The 27973-nt window shown below is 32.4% G+C and overlaps 3 protein-coding genes across 6 annotated transcripts; 2 read left to right on the top strand and 1 right to left on the bottom strand.

The window, feature by feature from the left end:
* Window positions 1–2371: 2371 nt before the first annotated feature.
* LOC129286022 (pseudouridine kinase) lies at window positions 2372–7716 on the bottom strand. 2 transcript variants are annotated; one of them, XM_054922060.1, is made up of 10 exons: window positions 7591–7676; window positions 7420–7476; window positions 6852–6978; window positions 6393–6495; window positions 4748–4795; window positions 4445–4542; window positions 4163–4277; window positions 3963–4045; window positions 3065–3620; window positions 2372–2969 (listed from the first exon to the last, which is right to left on the bottom strand). In XM_054922060.1, exons 3-10 carry the CDS (start codon window positions 6954–6956, stop codon window positions 2911–2913), a joined length of 1167 nt encoding a protein of 388 aa, XP_054778035.1. In that variant the 5' UTR covers window positions 6957–6978; window positions 7420–7476; window positions 7591–7676; the 3' UTR covers window positions 2372–2910. The 2 variants fall into 2 exon arrangements, with proteins under 2 accessions (XP_054778035.1, XP_054778036.1); XM_054922061.1 differs by lacking the exon at window positions 7420–7476 and having other exon boundaries at window positions 7591–7716.
* A 3939-nt stretch (window positions 7717–11655) lies between these two features.
* Window positions 11656–14696, top strand: LOC129286671 (glycine cleavage system H protein 2, mitochondrial). The gene is made up of 3 exons (XM_054922652.1): window positions 11656–11815; window positions 13329–13588; window positions 14379–14696. Exons 1-3 carry the CDS (start codon window positions 11737–11739, stop codon window positions 14505–14507), a joined length of 468 nt encoding a protein of 155 aa, XP_054778627.1. The 5' UTR covers window positions 11656–11736; the 3' UTR covers window positions 14508–14696.
* A 6150-nt stretch (window positions 14697–20846) lies between these two features.
* On the top strand, window positions 20847–26318 carry LOC129284812 (chaperonin 60 subunit alpha 2, chloroplastic-like). 3 transcript variants are annotated; one of them, XM_054920288.1, is made up of 9 exons: window positions 20847–21106; window positions 21212–21386; window positions 21963–22084; window positions 22177–22384; window positions 22457–22602; window positions 22984–23290; window positions 23915–24165; window positions 24846–25046; window positions 25594–26318. In XM_054920288.1, exons 1-9 carry the CDS (start codon window positions 21050–21052, stop codon window positions 25813–25815), a joined length of 1689 nt encoding a protein of 562 aa, XP_054776263.1. In that variant the 5' UTR covers window positions 20847–21049; the 3' UTR covers window positions 25816–26318. The 3 variants fall into 3 exon arrangements, with proteins under 3 accessions (XP_054776263.1, XP_054776262.1, XP_054776264.1); XM_054920287.1 differs by having other exon boundaries at window positions 25528–26318; XM_054920289.1 differs by lacking the exon at window positions 20847–21106 and having other exon boundaries at window positions 21350–21386; window positions 21963–22064; window positions 25528–26318.
* Window positions 26319–27973: the final 1655 nt, after the last annotated feature.

Genomic DNA, 27973 nt, shown 5'->3' with positions numbered 1-27973 from the left:
TCGACGTGGCTGTTTCCTTTTCGTATTCAGCGTTTTTGTGAATGACTGTAAATGTAAATATTTTATATATAAAGAATTCCCTGCCACCAATCAACTATTCACTATTTCCATGTCAAGACGTAATATTTTGATGATCCTCTTAATGTCTTTTCTTTTGGAAGATAATCTTTTAAAATTTGAGTTATCCATTATCAATCATTAGTTAAAGTTAATAATTAATAGTTAATTATTCATTATAGTTATTAACATATTATTTTTACTAGCATAAATATATATACATGTGTTATATAAAGAAACCTTTGGTTATTGGCACTATATCATCTATATAAATTTATAACAAGTTAAATTATTAAATTATATATCAAAACCAGATCCAGGTCATTGATTAGTCATTCGACCAACTTGGTTTGAATTATCTAACTATTTTAGTTGTTAGATCACTTTTGAAAGGTGGCTGGATAGTTAAATACTTAGCAATCATGAATTATTTTAGTCATTTTATATTATTTTATATTTATAATATTTTTTATTTTATTATTATATTATCAGTTTGACTATTTCATGCAAACTGTGAGCTGTTGACTTTTTTAATTTAATATTCGATCTTGTTCAGAAAACATTTTGAATAGCATCCATCTTGAAACCATTTATTAAGAAATACCTAATTTATATAAAAATAAAAATAAATAAGAGAGGATTTATAAATGTTAATTAACAATACAAAATAATTAGCATAAATAGTAGGCAAAAAAAGTAATTAGGATATTTTTGTGCATGAAGAAAACTTAATGAGGATGAATTTGCCTTTTTGTATATAAGGGAACTTTTGTATAAAGGTTCCTTTGCATATGAAGTAATTAAGATATTTTTGCATATAAAGGAACCTTTGGGTATTAGCACTATATAATCTATATAGATTTATAATGAGTTAAATTATTAAATTATACATCAAAATCAGACCAAGTTGTTGATTAGTCACTCAATCAACTTGGTTTGAACAATCTAATCATTTCAACTATTAGATTACTTTTGAAAGGTGGCTGGACAGCTAAATGCTTAACAATCATGAATTATTTTAACCATTTTATATTATTTTATATTTATAATATTTTTTATTTAATTATTAGGTTATCAATTTGACCGTTTCATACGAATTGTGAGCTGTTGACTTTTCTAGTTCAATATTCAATCCTATTTAAAAAATATTTTAAACAGTATCCATCTTGAAACCATCTATTAAGAAATGACTAATTTATATAAAAATGAAAACAAATAAGAGAGGACTTATACATATTAATTAACAATAGAAAATAATTAGCATAAATAGTAGGCAAAAAAAGTAATTAGGATATTTTTGTATATGAAGGAAACTTAATTAGGATGATTTTAACTTTTGCTATCTTAAACCTTTTAATTTAATAGAGAATATTTTTAGTATCTTGCCAAAAATATATATAAGTGTACAAATTAAACAAATTTTTACAGGTTTTTTATTCTAAAATGATAAATAAAATATATAAAATTCTCTCTTTGATTCTTTTTATAAGTAACATTTTAAAAGATTTTTATTTATCCTTTATATAAACCACTTTCTCTTGATTTTCATGCCATTTGACATACAATTCTAAAATACCTTCTAACAAATTCTAAAAGAAGTGTCATATTTAAATTTTAAAAATAAAAAACCTTTGCACACTTCGGATTACTCTTTTTTAAATATAGAAATAAAATTAAAAAGTAATTTATTTTTAAAACAATTTTATTATTTTAATTATTTCACCTTAATTTCAGTTAGTTAGAAGTGACTTATAAAAATAATTTTAAAAATATGTCATTAATAAGTTAGTTGAATACAGTCTTTTTTAAGCTATTAAAGTAGCACGCTATGTATTATATTGTATTCTTTTCTGTCCGTTAATTCATAAATCATGGCTAAACTTAAGTGTATTTATTATGGTTAAATTTATATTATCAAACATCTTAGTAAAATTATAGTATAATATATATAAATACATTTAAAAAACAATAACAATTGATCATTAATTTATAAAAGTTATGAGATAATTTTCAAAAAGTAACAATTTCATATGTTTTGATCAGATCCATTGATAACAAAAATATAGATGATTAGTTTTAAATTCTTTTATATTAAAAAAATAAGCTACTTTTTTGGGGGGCATGACTTATTCAAAGGTTCTTTTTTTTCCTTCTTCAACTCATTTCAAGTTTATAATTACATCATACTATTTTACCATTGTAGTACGGTATATTCAAATAGAAAACAGCACTAAAGCCCAAATAAGGGGGTCAGAGTTGTTGGAAAACAGGTTGGTGTTGCACTCACTTAGTCACCGACGATCCAAAAGCCAAATAGAAAGTAAGAAGAAGGACTAGCTACCCTGTGCCCATGTGGTTAGAGCTGGGACTCAGAAAATGAGATAAAGAAAAGGAGGAGGGCAACCTGAATGCCTGATGGGAAAAATAAAACTACAAGGTGTGCCACAATTCAAACAGTGCGCTCCTGTATCACTTTACGTTTTGCATGTGACATAGTTCTACTTAACCTGTCTTAATATCTTATTTTCCAATCAGCAGGAGGCTCAAGAATCCTATTCTCCTCGTATGCTCCAGATATTTCACTTGGGAAGGAAGGAGGCGGAGTGGTGGACACAATCAGCTTTCCACAAAAATTCTCATGGAGATACCCATTCTCCACTGTAGCAATTTGGCAAGCTTAAAGTCTCTCTTCTGATCAGCCCATAAAGGATAATCTTTCTTCTTCCTCACCTCCTCCATTAAAGACATCCCCTTGCCTTAAGCCGTAATTTGAGTAGTTTAAACTTTAAGGCTCCCTCATTGTTTCTTATCCCCAAAACACCATCCAACTAACCCAAGGTCCACATCCAGAATTTACAGCATTGACTGGTGGAAGAGCACTTTGGCACCAGAGTATACAGTTTTGGCATTATCTGCATGAGGAAAATAATTCATATATACATAAAACGAATTACTTGACATTCATATGAATTTGGTTATAACTAAAATACATAGCTTGAAACCTTACCTGCTATAGCCGCCAGACTGATAGCAGAAGGGACGTTAGCCTCAACCTCAACAGCAGCTTTAGCTACGGCAATGCCTATAGATACACTCTGCATAATATCCAATCCTGCACAAATTGATGCGAGTGTTCCACCAACTAAACAATCCCCAGCCCCAGTCAGCCTCACAACTGATGCAGGGAGTGAAGGAAAATGAACAGCAAAAAGACGAGAGCTTCTATCAGGCTCTGAAACACCAAAACACCAATTTGGTGGACACTTTTGCATAATGATCTTATATAAATTTTCACTAGAGCCACTTCGTGTGGTTTTCTTTAGAGGACTTCTAATGTGGCTTGGCCCTCCTTTACAGCATAACAGCACCCCTTCTGAGCCAAGGGTCACAACAACCACTTTAATACCTTTCTCTAGTAAAACCCAGATTGCAGGTTTCAGCATATTAAATAAAGATACTGTTGACAGGTTATGATTGGCTTTAAGAGGATGAAATACATCAGCACCAAATAAAGCATTTGCCATGGCAATGAGCTCATCTTCATTAGGAGAAGTATAAGTTACCTATACAAAATGTCATGCGTCAGAGAAGCAATTTGATATTTGGTCCAGCATATGATGATTATAAGCCAGAATTGAAAATTTAAAAGTAACTATGCTAATTAACTTAAACAAGTATGACATACGATATAAAGTATACAAGTTTTGAGTGGATTCTACCAAGAATTGAAATCAACGCAAATTGATATGATACATAATGATAATCTGAATGAAAATGATGGCTGTTGACACCGCAACAACTGTTTCAGAATATTACACTCACTAATTTTTCAAAAATTCTTTCAACGAAACCATTTCAAGAAATCTTAGAGAGAAAATAAACATTGTATATAGCTTAGCACTTACATTCTTGACAATTGAAGTAATTCTTTTGGATTTGGTAACTGACACTGGCTCAAACCAGACAGGACACTCTGAGTCTGCTGCTACTGAGAAATGCCAATATTTATGTATAGAGATGAAGTAATATTGATCAGTATTTATAATCCACCAAATCAGACAGGCAGAAAAGAAGAGAATTAGTAGTGCAGCATCACATTATTTACTTTTGCAAGACGCTCGTAGAGAAGGAAGATTCAGATTTGCATCAACCAACAACAATGGAGCAGTATCTATGGTGCTCTTGAAGTGCAAGATCCAGTCTGGTGTCAGATATTTCTCCTGCAACAACTAGACTTTATAGGCATTCTTTTTCCTGTCTCTTTTTATTCCCGTCTATTTTTAATACCACTACTATCATTTTACAAACATATAAGGCAAATCTTCAGGCTTATGATAAGTTTGGTAGTTACTTCTTAGCATGATACATGAAGAAAAAACCCACTTACAATAGCTTCCACACTAGCAACACCTGCTGCTACTTCACCATTAGCATCAAATACATTACAAACAACTGGAGTCTCAATGTCACTGTCCTTCAAAATACCTACCTCAAATTCAACAATGTAAAATAAATCATTAATAGGCTTTTAAATTTGTTTTTTCCTCCGGACACAGAAAAAGAGAACAAGCTTGGACAGCTTTGGGGGGGGAGATTACAGGAAAACTGAAGAAAAAGGGAACAGTATTACCATGTGCGTGGTTATTAACAGATCTATATGATAAATAGTCACGAAGATAAGAGATCTCACCTTCTATAGATAGTCCAGCAGACTTCCACCGTTCAAACAAGAGATTTCCTAGTTTGAAAAAAATTAAAAAAAGAAAGAAAGAAAAGAAAAGGCCAAAATTTGGTGAGTTTTTTTCCCTACATTTATTTGGCAAGTGCTATTCTGATCAAAATTCCTTTTAACATACACATCCTAATCAATTAACCATATAAGCTTCTTGCCTAATTCACATAACAAGTATAACTTCATATTTAAAGGCATATTAGATCGAAAGTGTTGCAAATTTTAGATAATTTATATATAGACATGAGTGAATGTATCATCAATACATCTTATCTCTCAGTTTCTGGATGCTAACTCTTACATGTACAAGAATATGCATTTCTGACAGGAGTAGAGGCACTATTCAAATAGAGCAACTTCTTCAAGGTATTATATAATATTATTTTTCCTTCAAAGAAAAGCAACATCGTGCATTTGTGTGTGTGTGTTTGAGGTTCAAATAAATTAGTAAAATATATCTCTGAAAATATACAAGAAATTGCGTTCGAGGCCAATTAGAGTTGTAGTAAAATTGAGCCTATGGATGTGGTAAATACTGTATTTTTCAATGGCAGTGAAAAATTGATGGACCCCATGGCACGGGTGGCATAGCATTAATGGCAACGAAGCCTGAGGATGGTAATCATGAGCATGGTGACATAGAAGGAGCCCAATTCTTCCAATCCAACGTACCTAAAGACCCATTACAACATATTGGAGGTCCAATGACAAGAGCCCGAACCAAAGCCATGAAGCAAGCCTTGTTCAGCCTTGTGCAAGAAGTTCAAGAGCTTGGAGAGCATTGGGGCACTCCTCTCAAGCCCAAAGGAGAGCATCTATACGTGTAGAATGTATTTAAGATCCAAACTCATGAAGAGTCAAGCCCAAGAGATGCAGACCTTAGCCCAATACAAGGAAGACTACAAGTTGAGCCTCTTGCAAGCAAGGAGGCATGAAACCCTAGTAAAGAAGTTAAGGGTGGCGTGATTTTAAATCCTTTATGATCCCTTGATTGCCTCCTAAATTATTTCCTATTTTAATGGTCCTTTGATTTAATTTTCTATTTTGAGTCTAGTCAAAGGTTAGAATTAATTATAATATTAATTTCTAAATTTTGTAATCCCATAATTTTAGGATCACATCTCCTAAATTATGTGGCTGAATATTTTATCATTATTTTATATTATTTCTCCTTTTAGTATTAGGAAATTAGGGCTTTAATTTTAGAAAATATTTTTCTATGAGCTTATATAAATTAGGCATGCTCCCTATTGTAAGCAACACAGAAGTTGAATGAAATTATTCATTTTAGAGTTTATAACTCTTGTGAGCCTCAGTGCTTTGTGGTGGTATCCCGTGTGAGAAACAGACGTGATCAAGAGCGTGATCAACTCTTGTGGTGTCTTCAAAGGTTGAGGTTCCTAGAGGCAGGTGCTCTAGAGGATCTTCTCCTTGAATCATTATCCTATTGTTTACTTCATACCTTTCTTTATTTCCGTCATAAATTTCGTCCCTTTCTTTTTGTTCTTGTGTTTTTGTTGTTTCAAGGTTCTGTCCCTAAACTAGCACAATTCTGCTTCCGCGTCCCTATAAAAAATGTAAAGTTCAATGATAAAACATTTACCTGGCATGTCAAGCCCGACAGCACTAATCATGTATGGCTTTGCTCCTAGCTTTGACATGCACTCTGCGACATTCCTTGCTACACCTCCTAGGATATAACGGACCTGAAAATTCTCTATTAAAATGAGGTTGAAAAAGAGATAAAGAACAAAGTGAAAATAAAAAGAAGAAACTAAATCCTCCGTTAGCTATCAAAATCTGATAGCCCATCATCTTCATTAACATAATCAGCTTGAAAGTAACCACTGAATCAAGGGTTCATATCTTTCTAGTTGACAATAAATGGGACGCTTCCATTAAGAGTATTGCACATCTTCATGACCACATTTTTATCTTTGAGATCGTGTACATACAAGTAACACACATACAGAGAGAACAGAGAACAAGGGAAGAATAAAGCTCATAAAATACACCAAATGGGAAGTTAGTTTATTCTTTGAGAGAGGAATATTTGACTAACCCTGCCGGGAGTAGTAGTCCTTGGATTTGCTGGCATGGAAGGGGTGGCGTGAATATCCAGAACCATGCCCCCAATTATTACTGCTTCTGCGCCACCATGTTCCATTTGTCTACCTGTTAGCAAGATCCTACGAACCAAGAACAAAAGATTATAGAAGCGGTATAAAATTTAAATTTTAAAACGCTATGTCAACCAGAGGAAGAATGAAATAAGAAAAACAGATACAAAACATATACAAGATGGGTTTTCTCTCTCTTTCCTTTTTGTTTTGTTTTTTGGTACGTGAGATATTTCCTTTCAAAACAAGTAGAAATCATTTTTTGAGAGGCTCGTAAAAGGAAAAAGAAAATACAATAATATGAATGCCGCATGCGCATACTGATCGACCAGTTATCCTCTTCAAATAAATCCTTTTCACAAAGGCAATACATCAAACACCTGTTATTCAATGCTGAGAAAAAGAGACCACCGAAAGAAGAGGGTCATCCAGAAATCCAACAAAGGCAAGATGTCATTACTTTTGCAGTGTAGAGGATTTTTCAATTAGATTGGGACCAATTTAACTCACCCCTGCTGTACAAGATAGAAGGCAAATGTCTTCTTCCTAAGGGAACCAAACCGAGAACTATGCAACGAAGATTAGTAGATATGAAGTCAAATCCAAAGGGTGAAAGAAGCAGAAAACATGGCGGAAGCTGAGCCGGTAGCGGTAGGAGAGAACATGGTCAGCACAAAGTACCTGACCCAGCACAATTGAGTCACTGGCCAGTGAAGTGCAGAACCATTGACCACGACACGAGGCGACTCCTAATCATCTGCCTTCGCCCGAGTTAGATGGATCCACATCTGGTGCCGTGGCTTTTTGTGCAGTGGTTGGAAAATATGTGATCATGACCGTGCAATTGAGGGATAAAAAGACTTTTCAAATACAATTTACAAAGCATATGTTTATCAAGATTTAAAATTGGATAAAAAACAGTCAGGAAAACTCAATATCTTAAAGTAGAGAAAATAATATACCCATAACATTATATAAATAGGTGTAAAAGTGATCAAACTATTAACTTTGATCTAGTGCCATTAACTTTAATCATTAAATATTGACTGTGCATGCCATGTGTCAGTTTTTGCTAATGTGGACTAATAAAACAATGAAAATACCTACAAAATCATCAACCAGGAATAAAAATATCCACAAAATTATCATCCAAAAGTAAAAATACCCATAACCTTTTCAAAGTTAATGCAAAAGTGATTAATTTATCAAATCCCTTAAATGTTGATCGTTTAGCTAACACCTAAGTAGAAATTAACCATTTTTTGTTGATATGAATAAAAAATATTCCTAAATGAAATTCTTCGAAGATTATTCGATCATTGTATGAATATTATATGAAAAAATATCATTTTGACTAAATATTAAATTAAATCGTTTGTTTCTTTACAATAGTAGTGAAAACCATTTGAAAATTTTAAACCCATCATAAATGAAATTGTTTAAAGTTGTGACAATATTCTTAAGGTAGGGCTGTATAAGAGGTACGCTCAGTTTCGATCTTTGATTATGTATAACCTATCTCACTATATTGAATATCAAGATTTTACAAACAAGAAAAATAAGTGAAAAATGAGGAAGGAATGGGGTGAGATATGTGGCAATGAATTTTAACAGATTGGTCACCATTATATATACTAAAGTAACATTATAGGTATTTATGTGATGATCGATCAACATTTGTAAAAATTCATTTGAGAACATTTTTTGTCTATATCAACAAAAAAATAGTCAACTTTTATTTAAGTATCATCTAAATGGTCAACATTTAAGGGATTTAATAAATTGGTTACTTTTGCACTAACTCTTTAAATGTTATATATATTTTTACTCTTGGTCGATAACTTCGTGAGCATTTTTGCCCCTTTATTAGTCCACATTAACAAAGACTGACATATGGTATGTATAGTTAGCATTTAACATTCAAAGTTAACAGCGTTAGGTTAAAGTTAACGGTTTGATCACTTTTGCACTCACCCCATGTAACATTATGAATATTTTTGCCATTTTCCTCACTTTAAGATGCTGAGTGTCTTTGATTGTCTATTTTGTGAGTATTTTTGCCCATTTACACTTTAAAATTTTTATTTTTATTTTATATCTATTAAAAATTTATAAAAATTACAAATTTTTTTAATAAATCTGTTAATCTCCAACTCAAACATTACAAATTTAATTCAAAAGAAATTATTAAGCCAACCAAATGTGCCATATCATTTATAATCTGTTTAATTAGTAAAGTCAACAAAATAAAATCTCATATGACATTATTTTAATTAATTTTATTCTTATAACACAAGATGCATTTAATTTTTTATATTTTTTAACTATCATTAATATCAAAATTAATTTATATTTAATGTTTTCTGAATGTCATGCTTTTATTAAATAGACCACAAATGACATAGTATACTTAGTTTATATAAATTTTTTTAATTTGGACAATCAAATTGAATATTATTTTTAAATTTTTATAAATTGACTATCTTAACATACTATTAACAGTTCATATAATAAATTTTTATATGATAAATACAATATGAAAAGTAAAGATAATACCTGGGAACTTTGTAAAAAAAAATTTAAAAAAATTATAAGTTAACAATTTTGACAAATTAATTTTATTAAAAATATAAAATATGATTGTATGCTTTGCAGAAAATCTTTTCACGCACCTCTCCCTCCTCCTTGGTCGTTGGATAAAATTCGGTCATGTTTCTTTGCCCTTTTTCTTTTATTTAGGAAAAAAAATTACAGACAGCCAATAGGTATATCACCTAAAGATTCCAAGGGATGCGAGAATAACTTGGAAAAAGCATTTGAAATGATTAAAATGCCTCTCTAATAACCATTGATCACATTTCCTTTTTATTTTAACCATCTTTAGCTCTAAAATAATACTCCATCCGTCTTAAATTATAGAACATTTTTAAAAAAGTTTTTTCATTTAAAAATATAAGACATTTTGAATAAATTAATGTTTCATTAAATGCATTAATTTTAATATTATTTTTTCTTTATTTATAATTAATTTTCGTCCCTTCTCTTTTTACTATATTAAATGATGGATATTTTTAGAAGTTTATATTTTTATTTTAGAAAGATAAGGTTGTTAAGTCTATTTAATAAAACTTATTGATATATAAAATTTTGTCTAAAAGTGTTTTATAATTTGGGACAGAGGGAGTGGTTTACAATATTTTAAATATTAATTTAATTTAATTTATAAGTTCTCTTCCATGATTTATGCATAGACTATATCCTTGTTTTGTTGCACAAGCCGGTTAAATTTGAGGGACTTGGATCTATAGTCTCACTTAAGTTCATTCATTTAATTAATATCTCAATTATAATTATTAAATTCCATTAATTTTTTGAAAATTATTAAGATATATTTCTTAATAAAATTTCAGAACTATTCTCATGATCAAAACAACATTCACATATGCTCGTCCCTTCAAAAAAATTCATAAAAGCCATAGGTCTAATTTGCGATCTGATCTGAAAGGTGAAATTTAATGTTTTTTGGACATTAAATGACAAGATTTTTGACAATCATTTAGTTAAATGGACAATTACTATTGTATTATGGCGAACACTTATTGAAAACAAAATCCAAATTTTAGAACTTTATTTCTGAGGCCCAAAATGATAAAGGAAGAGTAATAAAATTTTTTGGAAGGGACAACAATCAACATATATAAAGGTTGTTCTATCTGTGAGAGTAGTTTTGAATGAAATCTTATAACTATTGTTTATACATGTATATTGTTTTATACTAAAAGTTTGGAAGCGAACCACTAAATATTTGAATCAATTGGTTAAAAAGCTGATATAGTTGACCTAAAGATTTCAAATTCAAGTCATGATATAGAACAATGATTAAATCTTCAATATCAAAAACTTGAAATATCAGAGTTGGTTCAGCGTTCATGACAGAGAGTGCATGGCTCTTGTAGAAGCTGTGAAACTAAAGGATATTTTTAAAGATTGTCTTAAGATTTATAGGGGAGTGAAGAATCTGGATGATGTGGGCTGTGAATGGGAATGCTTTGATTTGCTGCAGAAATGTTTTGGGCTGAGGGGCTTGTCTTTGTCCCTTTGGTGTCCTGTGATGGTAATAATGCTGCTAATCACATGGCACCTTTGGTGATGCAAAGTACGGTAACCATAAGGATGGCTTTGTCAGCCACCACCCTCTCTCTGGTTTCTGTTTTGCAGAAGGATCCATGTAGCAAGAATATTGATGCTGCGAAGAAAATAGGTATTAGCTAATTGATTAGGCTTGCTTTGTTGTGGTCCGGTTTGTTACTTTTCTTTGTTATTTTGTCCCTTTTGTTTGTGGTGGGTTGTACCTGCTTTTTGCCCTTGAGAGGCCCCACTCACCAACTTCTTTTTTTTTTTCAAAAAATGTCTTCCAATTTTTATTTACCATGAAGCATGGGCGTATAGCCTGAAAAATATGAGCTCCCCATCATTATATAATATAAATGATTGTGATTATTATTTTTAAAAGATCATAATGTATTGCTGTTTCTAAAGTTTTTAATGCGAATTTTAATTTTATTTTTTAATAATTAGTTACCATTATCAATTTTTTGCAAGTTTTAAATTTTTTCTTAGATTTTTTTTTTTGGGAAAAATCTGTGGGTTGGCTCTCACCGAACGCCACAAGACTCTCATAATCAACTGATTGGATTCTAACCTGAAACTCCAAAGAAGTAACAAAAAAATGAAAACAAAAACAAAAACTACAGTCTTATTTTTCACCAACCCTACAATATTCGACCACCCTCCTGTGATGACCACAGTGTTTCATTTGAAGAGAAAATGGCTTCCAGACTTCTGTGGGCTTCAAGGGCTGCTTCTTACCTCAGAATCTCTGTCTCTCACAGAGGCTTCGCCACTGGTAATGTATCCTTCTTCTTCCTTCATCGTGCACACATCATTTCATCGTCATTTAACTCTCTGGTAACTTGTATTATATTTGTGCATGCTTCGATTATTGATCTTGATCCGTGTGTCAGTGAATCTGCTTGATCTATGCTTCTCACTATTTAACATTCATAAGCTTGCACCGATGCGTACCCTTTGATCATCATTGTAAATTTGGGAGGCTTTGTGATCATTGCGTTCTTCTATCTCCGTTTCTCATTTGTGATTTCGAATGATTCCCATCGCTTATGCTGCTTTCGTCCCTGAATAGCGATCTGGGTCAGATTCATGCTCGATGTGGCTTTCTTGACTGCGATAACAACTGTTCGACCTTTATTCAGTCCTGTTTTGTCGTTTTTAGTGTCCTCTGGTGATAGGAACTTCCTGGTGAAGAAGAATAGAGAAGTGCTTGTGGGATTAAGAAAGTTCACGAGCATTAGCATCTCCAATCTTAGGTCTAGTTATTAGTTTTACCACTAAAACGTAACCTGATAAAAATTTTATTCTGCCGGTGTTAAGCTGTAAAAAAATACATTTACATGATATAGTAATATTGACATAATTGATAAAAACATTTAAAAACCGAATTTAGATTGTTCGGTGCTCTAGAGTGCTGTAATTGTCGGTATTGCTTTATTTTCTAATTTTGGTCGAAATGTGTAATTTATAATGAGTACAAGCGGTAGTCTGTGGATTGTGGGTGCACATGGTGGGTCTTGTTTATGTTCAGCTTGGTTGGTTTGCGATAGAGAGGAGAGAGGGACAAGTTGAGGACTCAAAGGATAGAGACTCAAGAAACTAAAGGATTTTAAAACACCCAAAATAGAGGCTGGTTGTGATACTACATGTGTGCAGGGATCACCATTAATTTTAAGCTTAGCAAACTGTCACAATTAGTATCTCCCCATTATTTTCTCTTTGTAGTTCATAATTTGTTATTTTCATAATTTGCTTTCTGTCTAATCCTCCCGTCTAATATTTCTCTCTCTGTTTTTTTAGGGTTCTTTGTATATCAAACAAGTAAAAAGTTGTTTTGTATTGCATAAAATCTGTATTTAGATGGAGTATATTCTATCATTAAATGTATATCATTGTCGCTCAGTCACACTGCCATGCCGGCTAAAGCAATATTTAATTAGTGATCTCTCTGCATGCACATGCGTCCCTATATGGTTCGTCTTCCAAAAAGTTGGCTGATGAACATCTATTCAGCCAATCCGAAGGAAGCATCTCAATTGGTAGATGAGATAATATCTCTGCTTATGAATTTGGATTCGATTCCTTTGGGAGCATGCTTTGGGTAATATCCTAAATGGACTGGGTTAATATCCTAAATGTAATACAGAAAGAAATATTCCACTAAAGGGTCCCTCATGTGACTGCCCTTTTATTGGAATTGATACAAGAAGCAACAATGAAAAGTCGTCTAAAAGATTTGTGAGAAACCTATGTGCTTATTGTGCTTACCTTCTCTGTTATTTCTGCAGTTCTGAAAGATCTGAAGTATCTTGATTCCCATGAGTGGGTTAAGGTTGATGGAAATTCTGCAACTGTTGGCATAACTGATCACGCCCAAGATCACTTGGGTGATGTTGTATATGTTGAACTACCAGAAGTGGGAGCATCCGTGACACAAGGACAAAGTTTTGGTGCTGTTGAAAGTGTTAAGGCTACTAGTGATGTCAATTCTCCCGTTTCAGGAAAAGTGGTTGAAATTAATGAGAAGCTGGAAAGCTCTCCTGCTTTGGTGAGTCTCGTTATCTTATTAAGTATTTACTTGAAAGACAGAATTAGTTCTATTTCGTGGCTGATTAATTCATAGAAGATTAAATTCACCTTAATTGAACTTTTTAAACCTGCAGACAGTGGTTTCTATTTATACAAAAACCTTCGATTAGTTAACATAATAAGTATGACAAAACTTGTGTGTGGTTTCCAGAAGATGTTTGTTACCGGGTTTTCTCACAAGAACCTAATACGTGCACATTTTGTAATCCCTACATACTTGATAGATTGTTGCGTGTTTATATCCTCTACATCACATTTTCTTCTCCAAAATCCAAATAGGCTAATTCAATGCATCAGCACAGTTCCACAGAAGGCCTTCTAGATGCATAAAGTAGGGGGGGGGGATCTGAAAATAAGAGTAGTGGAATGTTTTAAAATTAAAAGGGGTGTTAGTGAAGGTTCTACTTATTTCAGAGGATGTTCTATGATTTATAAATTGAAAGTAGAGGAGCGTGTGTATAGATGTCGAAATCCATTTGAAGTGAAAATAAGACTAGTGGAATGTTTTGAAGTTAAAAGGGGTGTTAGTGAAGGTTCTACTTATTTCAGAGGATGTTCTATGATTTATAAATTGAAAGTAGAGGAGCGTGTGTATAGATGTCGAAATCCATTTGAAGTGGAATCCTCTTCGCTTATCTGAAGTTGTCACCATAAACCATTGATTCAAATTCATAGAGAAAGTGGTTGACTCTCCGAGAAAGATGACAATGAATTTGTTCTCAATCCCAAGTGTTTTTCTTTGTCTGTAGATCAACTCAAGCCCTTACGAAAATGGATGGATCATTAAAGTTGAACTGAGTGACAGTGGTGAACTCAACAAGCTGATGGATTCAGATCAGTACTCCAAGTTCTGTGAAGAAGAAGATTCCAAGCATTGATGATAGTCTTCTTCTCAGGATTTTTCGGGACTATGCATCCAAGAAAGTAGAACGGGTTAATTTGGGAATCCTCAATATTGCCTCTTTTCTTTCTTCTTTCCCCCGTGTTTTGACTTGCTTTTTCTCTGGTTTCACGATAGCTTCAGATTCGGTGGAATGGAATAAAAATCTTTGCTTTTTCTCCTAAAATTTCAATGGACGGATAAAATAAATAAAAATAAAAATAAAGCACGTATGACTAAAACTTGAAGTAGTACTTGTACCAATTTTTACTAGGTTACTTGATCGTGAATGAGTGCTATAGCTGAGTCAAGGGAATTACGTAACCTTGATAAGATTATTAGTCCCCACATTTTTTTCAAATCAGTTACAATTTACGAGGACTCTGCCTTTATGCTTTATGCTTTCCTCTCTCTCTTTTTTTTAAATGAATAATATAAAATAAAAATTAGCACAGGTTTTATAATTTTAATTGTAGGGAAAACATATGTTTTATTATTGGTTCTTGTATTTTTTTTAATATTTTAAATTCCTACAAAAAATAAAAATTAGGACGGATTCTATAATTTTAATTTTAGAAAAAACATATCATGTTTTATTATTGGTTTTTGTATTTTTTTTCAATATTTCAAATTCCTACAATTTTTTCCTTTGAAATGCGAGTTCATCTATCTTTAAATGTGCCGAAAGGGATGATGATGTAGTGCTAGCACAAATGGGGTTAAATAAAGGCATTTGATGCATAAGGTCAATGTGTAGGAAATAATTGAAAATTATTTGTCAACGCTGACAAGCATGTTGCTGCGAGTCCAAAACAGTCTTTATCATAAAGCAATCACTTTTTTTCTTTTGATCAATTTCAAATTGCTATTTTTTTTATTCTATTTTTAAATCATTTTTAATATGTTTTATTAGTATTAAAAAAATTTTAAAACTCATTAACTTTGTTTTAAAATTTAATAAGTTATCAACTTTACCCCTATTAATATACATATTTTAATAATATATTTTTTCTTTTCAACATTCAATAGAAGGTAAAAAAATTTTTATGATAAAAATTTAATGACGTGATTTATAAATAGGATCAAAAAAATTTTACTTTATTTGCCCTATAAATAGGACCAAGGGGAGTAATTTATTGTGTTTTAAACATGTTAGCATCCTTCAATGATGCTAACATGTTAGCACTTAGTGTCAAACAAATTTAGAGAATTTATCAATTAGAGCCTCGCTTTCTTTTAGACAATACCTTGAAATTCAAGTGCATTAACTCCAATGATGATTTCTCTCTTAAAAAGCCTTATAATGTGAGTTGGTTTTGGAAAGGCAATTTTGAATTAGCTGACACTGTTACCTCACACATTTCTTGGCAAGTAAGTAATGGTAGTCTGATCCCTCTCCCTCATGGTAAATGGTGGAGACTTACAAATGTGGTTTCTATGCATGAACGGTAGCCAAATATGATTTCTATCCTGATTATTCCTTCTCATCAACCTTGGCAAAAGGTAAGATGGAATCTCTACTTAATGAAATATATAGATCTGGGATTGTTGATCAAATACTTCAAATAGCCCTCTCTTTCTTTGACTGCTTGGATAAATTGGGTATGGGGTGTCTCCCTTTTTTTATCATCCCTTTCTCATCCATTTCCATAAAACGATGCTGTCTGGACGGCTAAAAAATATACTGAAAGCAATAAGGGAGAGGATCTCTCACCGCTATCCGTCTTTCGCACGACTAATCTTCTTCTTTTTCCTGATTAAGGAGAGAAGGTAACTAGAAAAAGGACCCTCTCTCTCTCTCCCTAGGTACACCAATCTACTCCTCCTTTACTTATCATACGCCTGCTTAAAGATTGAATATATATTTGTTATTGAGATTAATTGAACAAATAGTGAGTAGAACAATTGAAAGAAAAGAACTTGTATATTAGTCTCTACCTTTTTGTCAATGAAATCAAATCAGAATCTGGCTTGAGCTCGATTGTAAGGATCTAAAGAAAAAAAGTAGAGCTTTGTCTTTCCAAACCTGGTTGATGTACAACATGATAATGGCAGATTCGAAAACGGGCTTTCCATTAAGGATTGGAATTGGATTTTTCTTATAAATCGAGTTTGTTTGCAGAAGCAAAGGGCTGTTGTCCTTCAAATTCTCTTCCTTGTACTCATACTCCACACTCTTCTCTTCTAAAGCGGTCCTAGCTCTCATTCCAAAATTCCCGCCCATGTTATCTAGCAGAGCTACCCCCCTCTACCATTATTTAGCTCGATCCTATTTCGTTTGAGCGTGTCAGAGTTAGAGACCCTTCAGTGAATTAGAAAGTATCCAAGGATCAAGAAACACATTATTTGCTAATTAAGTGTGCTTGATAGGTGATGAAGATAAGCTTGGTGATAAAATCAAAACACACAAATTAGTTGAATCTAGGAAGAAAAAGGAGAGTAGTGTTGTCAAGAGGGAGACGACAGGTAGCGAGAAATCCTTTCTTTAGTTGCTTTCGGTATTTTTTGTCTAAGACAATACAAACGGCATCATTTTGTGGAAATGGAGGAGAAAAGGATGGTAGGGAAGTGGAGAGACCCTGCACCCTTCATAAATTGGTATGGATGAATGGCTCCTATCTTGTAAAAAGGGGTACAAGATTCTATCCACTCCTCACCATGATGCCAACATTTGGTCCTTCCTTTGGACATTAAATCTTCCTTAAAAGACTCTGTCCTTTATTTGGAAGCTTGTTCACAAAACTATTCTTTCTCATTCAAGATCTATTATAGGTTTAATTGATTAGATCATCTTTACATTGGAAGCTCTATATTGTGGTAAGAAGATTCAAGAGCTAGAAGGAATCTTCCTTCTTTACCATGTTATTTGGTTTAAGATAAATCAAACCTTTCATGAGCTTTCAATTCCACACCATCTCAAGTTATTTGAGAATTTAAAGGACAATTAAGCTTTATTTACAATCCCTATCAATGGAAGCCCTCATCATCCACGTTGGTGACTAACAACCACACAACAGGGGTCTTGAATTCTTCAACTTCTAAATTGCTACAAGCCAACGGTTCACTTGTTTCTAGGAACAAATGGATAATTAGGATCACAAAATTCGAAAAAGGAAGACTTACTGTGGATCTCAAATCCTATTCAATGGCGATGAGTTAAGTAAGTTCTTGATTCGAAAAGCCAATTACAAAAATCCTCATCCCCTTGTGCTTGCATGGTTGAGAGTAATTCTTCACTAGATCTTTAACTTCATAAGTAATCTCGATCACGCTAACAATTTGGGCCACGTTGTCATTCTTGCTCACAGGGGAAACTTCAAACTTTTGAAAGACAAAGTTGATTATTTTGCTCAAGATGTTTGTCATTTGTCAGGTTACTTTGCTTCTATTTTGATCAAGAGGCAACAACTACAATACCTTATTGATCTTTTTTCTATAATTGTCCTCTTTTATTTATGTTTGATTTGCAAAACTTCTTTTTATGCCAATATATTCATTTGACTTTCTTAAAAAAAAAACATGTTAGCATCCCCATTAATGTTGCTAGTTATAGATCAAATATTTTAATATTGTTATTAGCATCATATTATCATCACTCTAGGAATATTTAAAAGCAAAGAAATTAATGTTGTAGACAAAAAAAACTAAAAAAACCTGAAACATTAAAAAAAAATACAGAAACTAATAACAAACACCATAAACTAAAGGGATTAATAGTTATGTTTTTCTGTGTGAAGTTGGGAAAAAGAGCTACATCATTCACACATACATTTGAACATTTTTATATATGATAAAAATGACGATGTATTGTTAATAATTTTTTTAACAACAAAATTCAATTGATTTTGTTGAGATAAAAATATTTTAAAAAATTAATATGAAACAAATACCACATAAATCTGTGCAATTTGATAACTAGTGATGTTGTTGAGATAAGAATATCATTTTAGAAAACTTTGAAGAAAGCGCATAGACATAGATGTGGATATACATTTTTTTTGGTAAACATAAATATTGATACATTATATTTAGACATAAATAAACCAGAATATTGATATTTTTATTTACATTGAATTGATATACTATATATAATTTAAATTTTCTGTTACAATATAAAAAAATCTGTTTACATTGAATATTGAATTTATTATTTTTATTGTTTTTATATTTTTTATTCAAGTTTCATTGCATGGGATCATTATTACTTATTATCATTGATGGCTTTCCAAGTATCTTGAATATACTTTTGATATATTTATAGAAAAACATAACTTTGGATCTAGGTCCTCACACTTTTATTTTTTAATATTTTAGATTTTAAAATGAACAAAATGTAGAAATCTTGAATGGACATAGAACATTAAAAAATAAAAGTGTAGGGACCTAGATCACTAAAAAAGTGTAGGAATCTATAAAAAAAAAATGTGAGCAAAGTGCAATGATTTAAAGTTATATTTTTATATATATTTATTTGACATGGCTTTATATTCGAGGACTTGAACTTAATACTAGGATAAGTTGATTCAATTTTTCTATATTTCCAAAGGGGTGGATAATTTATTGAGAAAATGACAATAAAATAATTTTGAATTATATAAATAATAATTTGATATTTCTCAAAAATGTAATAATTTCACTAAAGTCTAGGAACTTTGCTATCATTAATTAATTTATATAAATGACAAAATTGCCCTTATTGAAAATAAAAATTCTGATATTGCTACAAGTATTGAAAATAATAAGTAATGATAACAAGTCTTATTTAAATAACCACAACTTTTCTTCTTATGTTAACAATAATACAACAATAAATCACAACTTTGCATGTCAAAATCTTGATATTACTACAAGTGTTGGAAATAACAAGTAATAATCATAAGTTTTGTTTAAATAATCAAAACTTTTCTTATTGTATTCGTAACAATGCAATAGAAAATCATAATTTCGCATGTCAAATTTTTGATATTGTTACAAATATTGAAAATAACAAGTAATGATTATGTATTTTGTTTAAATAATCATAACTTTTTTTTTACATTCCTAACAATACAACAACAAACCACAAGTTTACATGTCAAATTCTTAATATTGTTATAAGTGTTGGAAATAATAAGTAATGATCATAAATTTTATTTAAATATTTACAACTATGTTTCTTATATAAAGATTTTTTATTCCATCACCCCGCCATCCATTTTGTCAAATTTCACTATTAGTGGGGCTCACATTTAAATTTTTTAATATTTTTAATAGGTTCCACCATTTTTTTTATAGGATTAAGGGTTTAAAATGCCCTTCAACTAAGTAGAAAGGATTAAGGTCGCCCCTAAAGTTAAGAAAGGTTCATTTATATCCTTTAACTGTTAAGATTTTTTATTCCATCACCTTACCGTCTATTTCATCAATTTTCACCAGCTCGCATTTAATTTTTTTAAATATTTTTAATGGGTTCCACCATTTGGATCTCCTCAGGGCTCAGGCCACACCTTCGAATGAATTTCTGTTCAAACTTATAAAAAGTTAAAACTTCACACCATGGCTCTTCAATGGCTTCAAGCCCAATTTTTTTGTCGTAATTCTTAACTTTGTCCTCTAATTTGCATTGTTAAATGGTGCTAGAATTTCACCAATCATTGCAAGAACATGCTTCTAGTACATTTTTTAGCTAAGCCATTCACGACGATAACGTGACTGCAATCAGTGTGCTAAGTGTTCTGCCATCCCTACTCTACTTGCCTCAATCCAAGAACGAGCAAACAGGAGGGAATGAAAGGGTGGGGGGGGGGGAGAGGGAGAGAGAGAGGGAGAGGGAGAGGAGAGGGGGTATTTTTTTTTTAAGTTATAAAAATATTAAAAAATGATGGTACCCATTAAAAATATTAAAAAAAATTAAATGTGAGCTCCACTAATGATGAAAATTGACACAACAGACAATATTAATGGAATAAAAAATCTTAACAGTTAAAGGATATAAATAACCTTTTTTTAACTTTAATGGTTATTATAACCTTTTTTATTTAGTTACAGGGCATTTTAAACTCTTAACATAAAAAAATATAAAGTGAGTTTGAGTGTTATATTTTATTATTTAAAATATTTAAAAAATTTACATGAACTTCACTAACAAATAATTAACATTAAGGGCACAAATGAAGCAAAATTATAAGATTAAGAAATAAAATTAATTTTAAGTTGAGTTTAAAATTAATTGTGAGCTTTTGCATATGATTTAGAAGTGAAAATAACCTTTAATTTTTTTTTTTTATAAAAAAAACGAAGACTGTACTTTTTATACGCCCACATCAGAAATCAAACAGATACAGATTGCGATAAAAACAACAACAACAACAACAACAGAAAAAACCTCAAAAGCTCACCCCTGGAACGATCAAGCTTTGATGCTGCACTTGCCCTGAGCAGTTTAATCCTGATAGACCGGATTAAGTGAAGGAAAAAACCTTCACTCTCGTCTGCGACAAAGGTCAGACTTGAGAATCCAAGCTCTAAAGTGTCTCTATCATCTCACTAAAAACTAAAGCAATGTCTTTCTCATTCTGTACGTCATCTCTCTTTTGCCCCCAGAAGGTTTTCTTGTCTGTAAGTATCTCTCCGGCTTGCTTCTAGTTCGTGCGTGCGGTTTGCCCTGTCTTTATGTCTATGTCTATGTCAATTGTGACTTCCAATCATTTGATATTGTCCCAGCCTTGTTTTTGGAAGAAAAGGGCATATGGCGTTTCTAAAAATCCACACATTGTTGAGGGCTTTGTGGTCAGGGCAGGCCCCAAAAGGATATCTTTTGATAAAGAGTGCAGAGACGCTTTACAATCAGGGATTGACAAGCTTGCTGATGCTGTGTCCCTTACTGTAGGACCCAGAGGTATGTGTACTTGAGACGTACTCCTGTTTTTTAAATTTGTATTGATTACCTGAAATTTTTGCTTCCATGGGGTACTCTTCCTTTTTCACAAATGGAAAAAAGAAATGGAAGGCTCACGAAGTTGAAAATATTTTATTAGCTGTTGAAACTCATTTGTACAGTTCTACAAAGGGGCATACTTAAAATTTGTAATATTGCTTTATCCTTGAATTTCATTGACGGATAGATTTTATAGCAATTATGAACAATCCCGAGAGCTCTTATTGTGATTTAAGTTCTGTGATTTTGTTATTTTACCTTCGCCAGTTATATTTGTTCAACCATGGAGGACGGGGATGCAGCACATTCCTCTTCGAGGGGATGGGCAAATTTGATTTCAATTTTTAGTGGTGTAGAAAGCTACCATAGAGGACTAACTTGATTAGATTTTTCTGTAATCCAATGTCCAGAAACAACTAATAGTACGTGGTATAATGCTTCAAAGAGGCATAAGGTCTCTTGCCTGATTTTGATTCATTGTTAAATGAGTGTTCATGCAGCATCAACATTTTTAATGAGTTTTACTCAACTGTGCAGGACGGAATGTGATTCTTTCTGAATCTGGAAATCTCAAAGTAATTAATGATGGTGTTACTATTGCTCGGTCCATAGAGCTTTCTGATGCAATAGAGAATGCAGGTGCCATGCTAATTCAAGAGGTTAATCATGGTTGTTAGGCTTTACCTTAGTTCATATTGGTGACTGACTTGGCTGGAAATGTTAATTATATATTTAACTATCTCGCTTGTAGGTTGCAAGTAAAATGAATGATTTGGCTGGAGATGGTACTAGCACTGCAATTATTTTGGCACGAGCTATGACTAAATCTGGACTATTAGCCGTTGCATTTGGTGCTAACCCCATTTCGCTGAAAAAGGGGATGGAAAAGACTGTAAAAGGTTTGATTAAGTTCTTGAAAGAGAGAAGCGTTCCTGTGGCAGGAAAGGATCATGTTAAAGGTATTTCATAGTTTGATTAAAGTATTAAGATTGCCCCAAAATAAAGTATTGAAATTCCTTTATTTTTTGCAGGCGTGGCTTCAATTTCTGCGGGAAATGATGAATATATCGGTAACTTGATTGCCGAAGCTATAGAGAAGATTGGTTCTGATGGAGTGATCTCTATTGAGTCATCCCCGTCATCTGAAACGTTCGTAATCATTGAAGAAGGAATGAAGGTATTGAAACCCCAATTTATTTGCTTTTCAAGATTCTACAGAGGATTGGGCTGCATATTTTATCACCTGCCTCTATCTTTCTCATGTTCGAATAACACTCTCTCCTTGCTTAACATGTTCTCCTTCCTCTCCCTTGAGGAACTTGAAGTTTTCTTAGCATATGATGTGCCACTGACGCTGGTTACATATTGTTTTAGCAACTTGGGCTTCTTTTTCTATTATTTCTTGCTCACCTCTGATATTTTCTTGGACCAAAATGTATGGTATGTTTGTCACATTGGGTAAGATCTTTGAATCTGCCAAGTAAGCCTTGTGTTTTAGATCCTATATCTGAATGATTGTTGTTGTTGTGAATCGATATTGTTAGCTCTTTTTTTGCAGATTGACAAGGGTTACATGTCTCCTCACTTCATTACAAACCAGGAGAAGGGTATTGTGGAGTTTGACCGTGCAAAAGTCTTGGTAACTGATCAAAAGATTTCTACTGTCAAAGAAATCATTCCGTTGCTGGAAAAGGCTATGCAACTGAGTGCCCCACTTCTAATTATTGCTGAGGATATCACAAAACAAGTATTGGAAACAATGGTGGTGAACAAATTGCAGGGATTAATAAGAGTTGCGGTGGTCAAATGTCCAGGATTTGGAGATGGGAAGAAAGCTTTGTTACAAGATATTGCACTGATGACAGGTGTGATTCCACAGCATTTGATGATTTACTGCTTGACTGATATGAATCCTTGGCAACTTATACGATTCTGCTTCCCATTTGGAATTATATTCATAAAACCTACATGCCAATAATTTGCTCGTTTTGTCAGTGCCAAGAACCATTTTCCCCCATAGCTTTAAGTTGTTATGAAGGGCTCATGATTGGTTAAGCAAATTTTTCAGAACTCCTCTAAATTTTGTTGAAACTAAACAAAACCTTCCTCTATTTTGGAATTATACACATTAGTCTGATTTTAAACTCTAGCTAAATTCCTTACTTAACAAAAATATGCAAGAATGACTAATGGAAAATGATTTGGTAAAAAAAATTAAAAAATTGGGCTAAGTTGTAATATAAATTTATTGTCTGGAATGTCAAAAGTGATCTTTTAAAGCATTTATCTCCCAGGACCTGCCTTTTTCATTTCTTGATTCTTTGATTCTGATTATAAGGGATATTCACAAAGTTTAAAACTCGGATAACTAGGCATCTTTACAGTCAGTTAAGAAAATCTTACATATCTGGTCACACCTCTCGAGTTTTTAACCCCATTTTATTTGATCATTGAAGTCAAAATTTTTTTACATCATGTTAAGATCACAGGTGCTGATTTTCTTTCTGGAGAATTGGGTCTGTCACTTGAAGGTGCAACATCAGATCAGCTGGGCATTGCACAGAAAGTGACAATAACCAGTAATGCAACGACTATTATTGCTGATCCTATCATGAAAGCAGAAATTCAGGCTAGAATTTTACAGATTAAGAAGGATCTGAATGAAACAGATAATGCATACCTGTCAAGAAAGCTCGCAGAGAGAGCTGCAAAACTGTCTGGAGGTGTAGCTATTATTAAGGTATGTAAAATGATAAAAACACAAGGGATTTCTTCTATTATGATGACTTAAGTTCCATGTTTTGCTAATTTCGCTTCAATCGTCCCTTGTTTATTCATCTACAATAACTTAGCAATGTTTAATATTCCTGATTGGGTTTAACTGCGTTGTCTTGGTAATTTGAATTCTTGGCACCTCTTGGCTCTTAGCCGTTATCACTAATCCTCGCGAGAGGAAGGCTGCAGTTTCTTTTACCTACATCCTGCCAATATTTTATTATTATGATTATTATTATTATTTTGAGTTAGCAATGTTTTGCTTCCTTTCAAATATAACGGGAACACCATGCATTTGACGGAGGATAATGATTCTTGTTAAAAAGTAAAGGAAAAGAACATTGCAAGCCACAATGGCTTGACTAACAATAAAGCTTCCCATTTTCTATGAATAAACCATTACATTGAAACAAAAAACACAATCCTATCCATCTTGTCCACTCTTGTTGATGTATGTTGTCTGCATTATCATTCTCTTCTCTGATACAAATTTTCTGCTTTTAATTTATGAAAGACTTTTTGGTATAAGTCAAATTGAATGTTATCATCACAGTTGCCAAATGCTGTCAGCATTCTCTTGTCCTTTGCCTTTGGAAATTTCAAGCTCTCATGCAGATTTTGATCATGATATGTCTTGTCATGTAGGTTGGTGCACACACTGAGCTGGAACTTGAAGATCGAAAACTTAGAATTGAGGATGCAAAGAATGCAACATTTGCTGCCATAGACGAGGGGATTGTTCCTGGTGGTGGTGCCACCTATGTTCACTTGTCAGAATTGATACCTACAATTAAAAACTCTATGGAAGATCTAGATGAGCGAATTGGTGCTGATATTGTAGCTAAGGTATGGTACCGCTTCTGTCTCCTCTTACTTTCTATCTTTCTTAATTAAATCTTCTCTTTCATAAATATATTAATAAATTGCTTAGAATGTTGTGAACTGATTTCCATAAAAATGTAATATTTTTCCAAGAAAAAGAATTGATGAAAATACAACATTTCTGTTACTGAGTCTATCTAAAGATATTGCAGAGAAGATTTACCTTGGCACTAGGAAAACTCAAGGCATGTGGCCCTTGCATTCCTCACCTAACTGGACCATTTGTTCTTAAGAAATTATTATCTTGATTATCAAGTTGAGATAATAGTTGGCAAATTATTTTATCTTTGGTGCTTAATGTCAAATAAACATGGTGCCCCCCCCCCCCCACAAAAAAAAAAAAATCCTTTTCTCTATCTCCGGTCTGCCAAAAAATTATATCTCCTCTCAAACTGGTATCAAATACTATAGTTCTATTTAAGAAGTTGCTCATGAAAAAATGCAGTCACTTCTTGAACCTGCGAAATCGATTGCTACTAATGCTGGAGCTGATGGAGACATTGTTGTCCAGAAGACAAGAAGTTGTCATTGGCGAACAGGTTATAATGCAATGACAGGTGAATACGAAGATCTTTTAAATGCCGGAGTAGCAGATCCTTGTCGAGTCACAAGGTGCGCTCTTCAAATTGCAGTTTCAGTTGCTGGTGTGGTCCTAACAACTCAGGCTGTAATGGTGGACAAAACAAAGACACCAAAGCCTCCTGTGCCCCTAGTTCCTGGTATAACCCCTTAAAGAAGAACAAAACAAAGCGAAGTCTTCCTTGTATATGTATGGCCCTTGCCTGATTCAAAGTCCTAGCCTTGAGAATGACCCTTGGCTTGGTTCACACTTCATCCTCATGGAGCAATGAGGTTAATTTTTGCAAGAATGGGGAGCCAGAGGTTGCTGATTCTTCCACAAGTGCTTCGGTTGTGACTTCACTTGATGAAAGGAACAGCCTAAGTATTTGCTATCGGATTCTTCAATGGAATCATGAAACTTGACACAAACTTCATTTGGAGAGATGGTCGTAAGGTGATCTGTTAAAAGATACACAGGTTTTATAAAAATTTAATTGGGAAATTGAGTAGCAGCTACTTAAAGAAATTTATTTAAATTGTTATGAAACCCATGCATGGTGAAATGGCATGAAGAACTTGACACCTGTTAACAGCACTAATGCAATTTGTTGCAGCTCTTTTTCCTCAAGAGGTTTTTTTTCTTTTCGGTTTTATATATCCATTATTATTGATTCATTTTATGTTTTCTCACTATATGATAAAATGATTGTTTATTGTCAAAGTCTATATATTACTAGACTGTAAATATTTAGCTTGTAGATTTTTGATTTGGTGCTTGTGAGACATACTCATGTATTCTCTGATACCCAGAATGAAATTTAGAAAGAGAATATAATGAAACTCAAACACTGTTGATTGAACATAATTATCCTTTTTTTTAAAAATGAAAATAGAATGAAATCATTGAATAATGATAATAAATATGATAATGGACATTAATTTTTTTTTTAAATTATGTTTCCAATTACAATGTACCAAACAAACATTTCGTTTTCTTCCGTTCCCCCATTCTTTCCTTACCAAACTTTCTACACAACCAAACAGGACCAAATTTTTTTCTTAAAAAAACAAAAAACGGAAAATTGCAGCTTTGAAAAATAAATGAATTGAAAGTTACTATTTGTCTATTTCTCTCCGTTTCATTAAGATCTTTGTCAGGTCCACTTTCCCATGTTTCTCTCTCACAAGTTCAGCCATCAATTGCGGACAGTGAAGATGTGGAGAGAAGAGCAGAGAATAGAGATCAAGGCTAGTGGCTTTGGAGTAACGGATCAAATACTCCTCGAATCTGTCTATAGGCTTTGACTTAGTCTATAAAAAATTGACATATTTTGACACTAAAAAGATTTTAATTTTGGTTTTGCAGCAACACTTGACTTCAAATTTAGATAACTTCATCCACTTCTCTCCTAAGTTTTAGTCATTACCTGAAAGGAAACAAAACCCTTAAGCCATTGCTCTTTCCCTTCAATGTTGTTATAAAGCATTTTTTTTAAATATTATATTAAAAAATATAAAACATTTTAAACCTTTCAAGATGTAATTAATATATTTTTTTAAAAGTACTCTCAATGAGCAGGTGTGATTAATACAAAAATTTAATTTTTTAATTGAGGCATTATATTAAATAAGAGTAAGCGTGGAAAGAGTGTGTAAGCTTAAAGATAATCAATTAATTTATTGGGATTTAATTTGATTAAAAGTATATTGTAATATTAAAGGGAGGAAGCACACATTGATTAATTAATTGGAACCAAACTTAATCGTGAGAAAACAATTGATTTATCTAGACCTTGTTATGTGGGATCGTTTTTATGAATAACAGCATCACAAATATATTGGAGATACTTTCATTATTTTTATATGATATTGTTGCATATTTTAAGACTGAAATTTAAAATTTTAAAATAAACTAATTCAACTTTCTCACGATGAATTGAACAAAACACCTTTATATGCCTGTGTGTAAAATAGTTATATTATCTTTTTTTTTAAAGAATAGTTATATTAAAAGCTCGGAGCAGTAGGTTGAATAAAGAAGAGAAAATAAGAACCTGAACAACTACCAATAAATGCTCGCCGAGGTTGTTAAATGTTTGTGGTAAGGTACACTAACTCGAGCAAGTTTTTATTGTGATAGTGATAATTTCTGTTTGGTAGAGAATCTAAACCCTTTCCTTGTTTTATGTTTGTATCTTTATAATCACTCTTACCTTTTGGTTGAGATGTTGATATTTAATCCCTTTTGTTTTGAAAAATATAAACAAAACTAATCCTTACTCTGACTTTCCTGAATTAATAAGAGCTTAGAAGGCCTTGTTATTCAAAAC

This window comes from Prosopis cineraria, unplaced genomic scaffold (assembly GCF_029017545.1).
Source record: "Prosopis cineraria cultivar Desert tree isolate PC_DT_omini unplaced genomic scaffold, ASM2901754v1 PC11, whole genome shotgun sequence".
Taxonomy (NCBI): domain Eukaryota; kingdom Viridiplantae; phylum Streptophyta; class Magnoliopsida; order Fabales; family Fabaceae; genus Prosopis; species Prosopis cineraria.
This window is presented reverse-complemented; position numbering and strand designations above follow the sequence as displayed.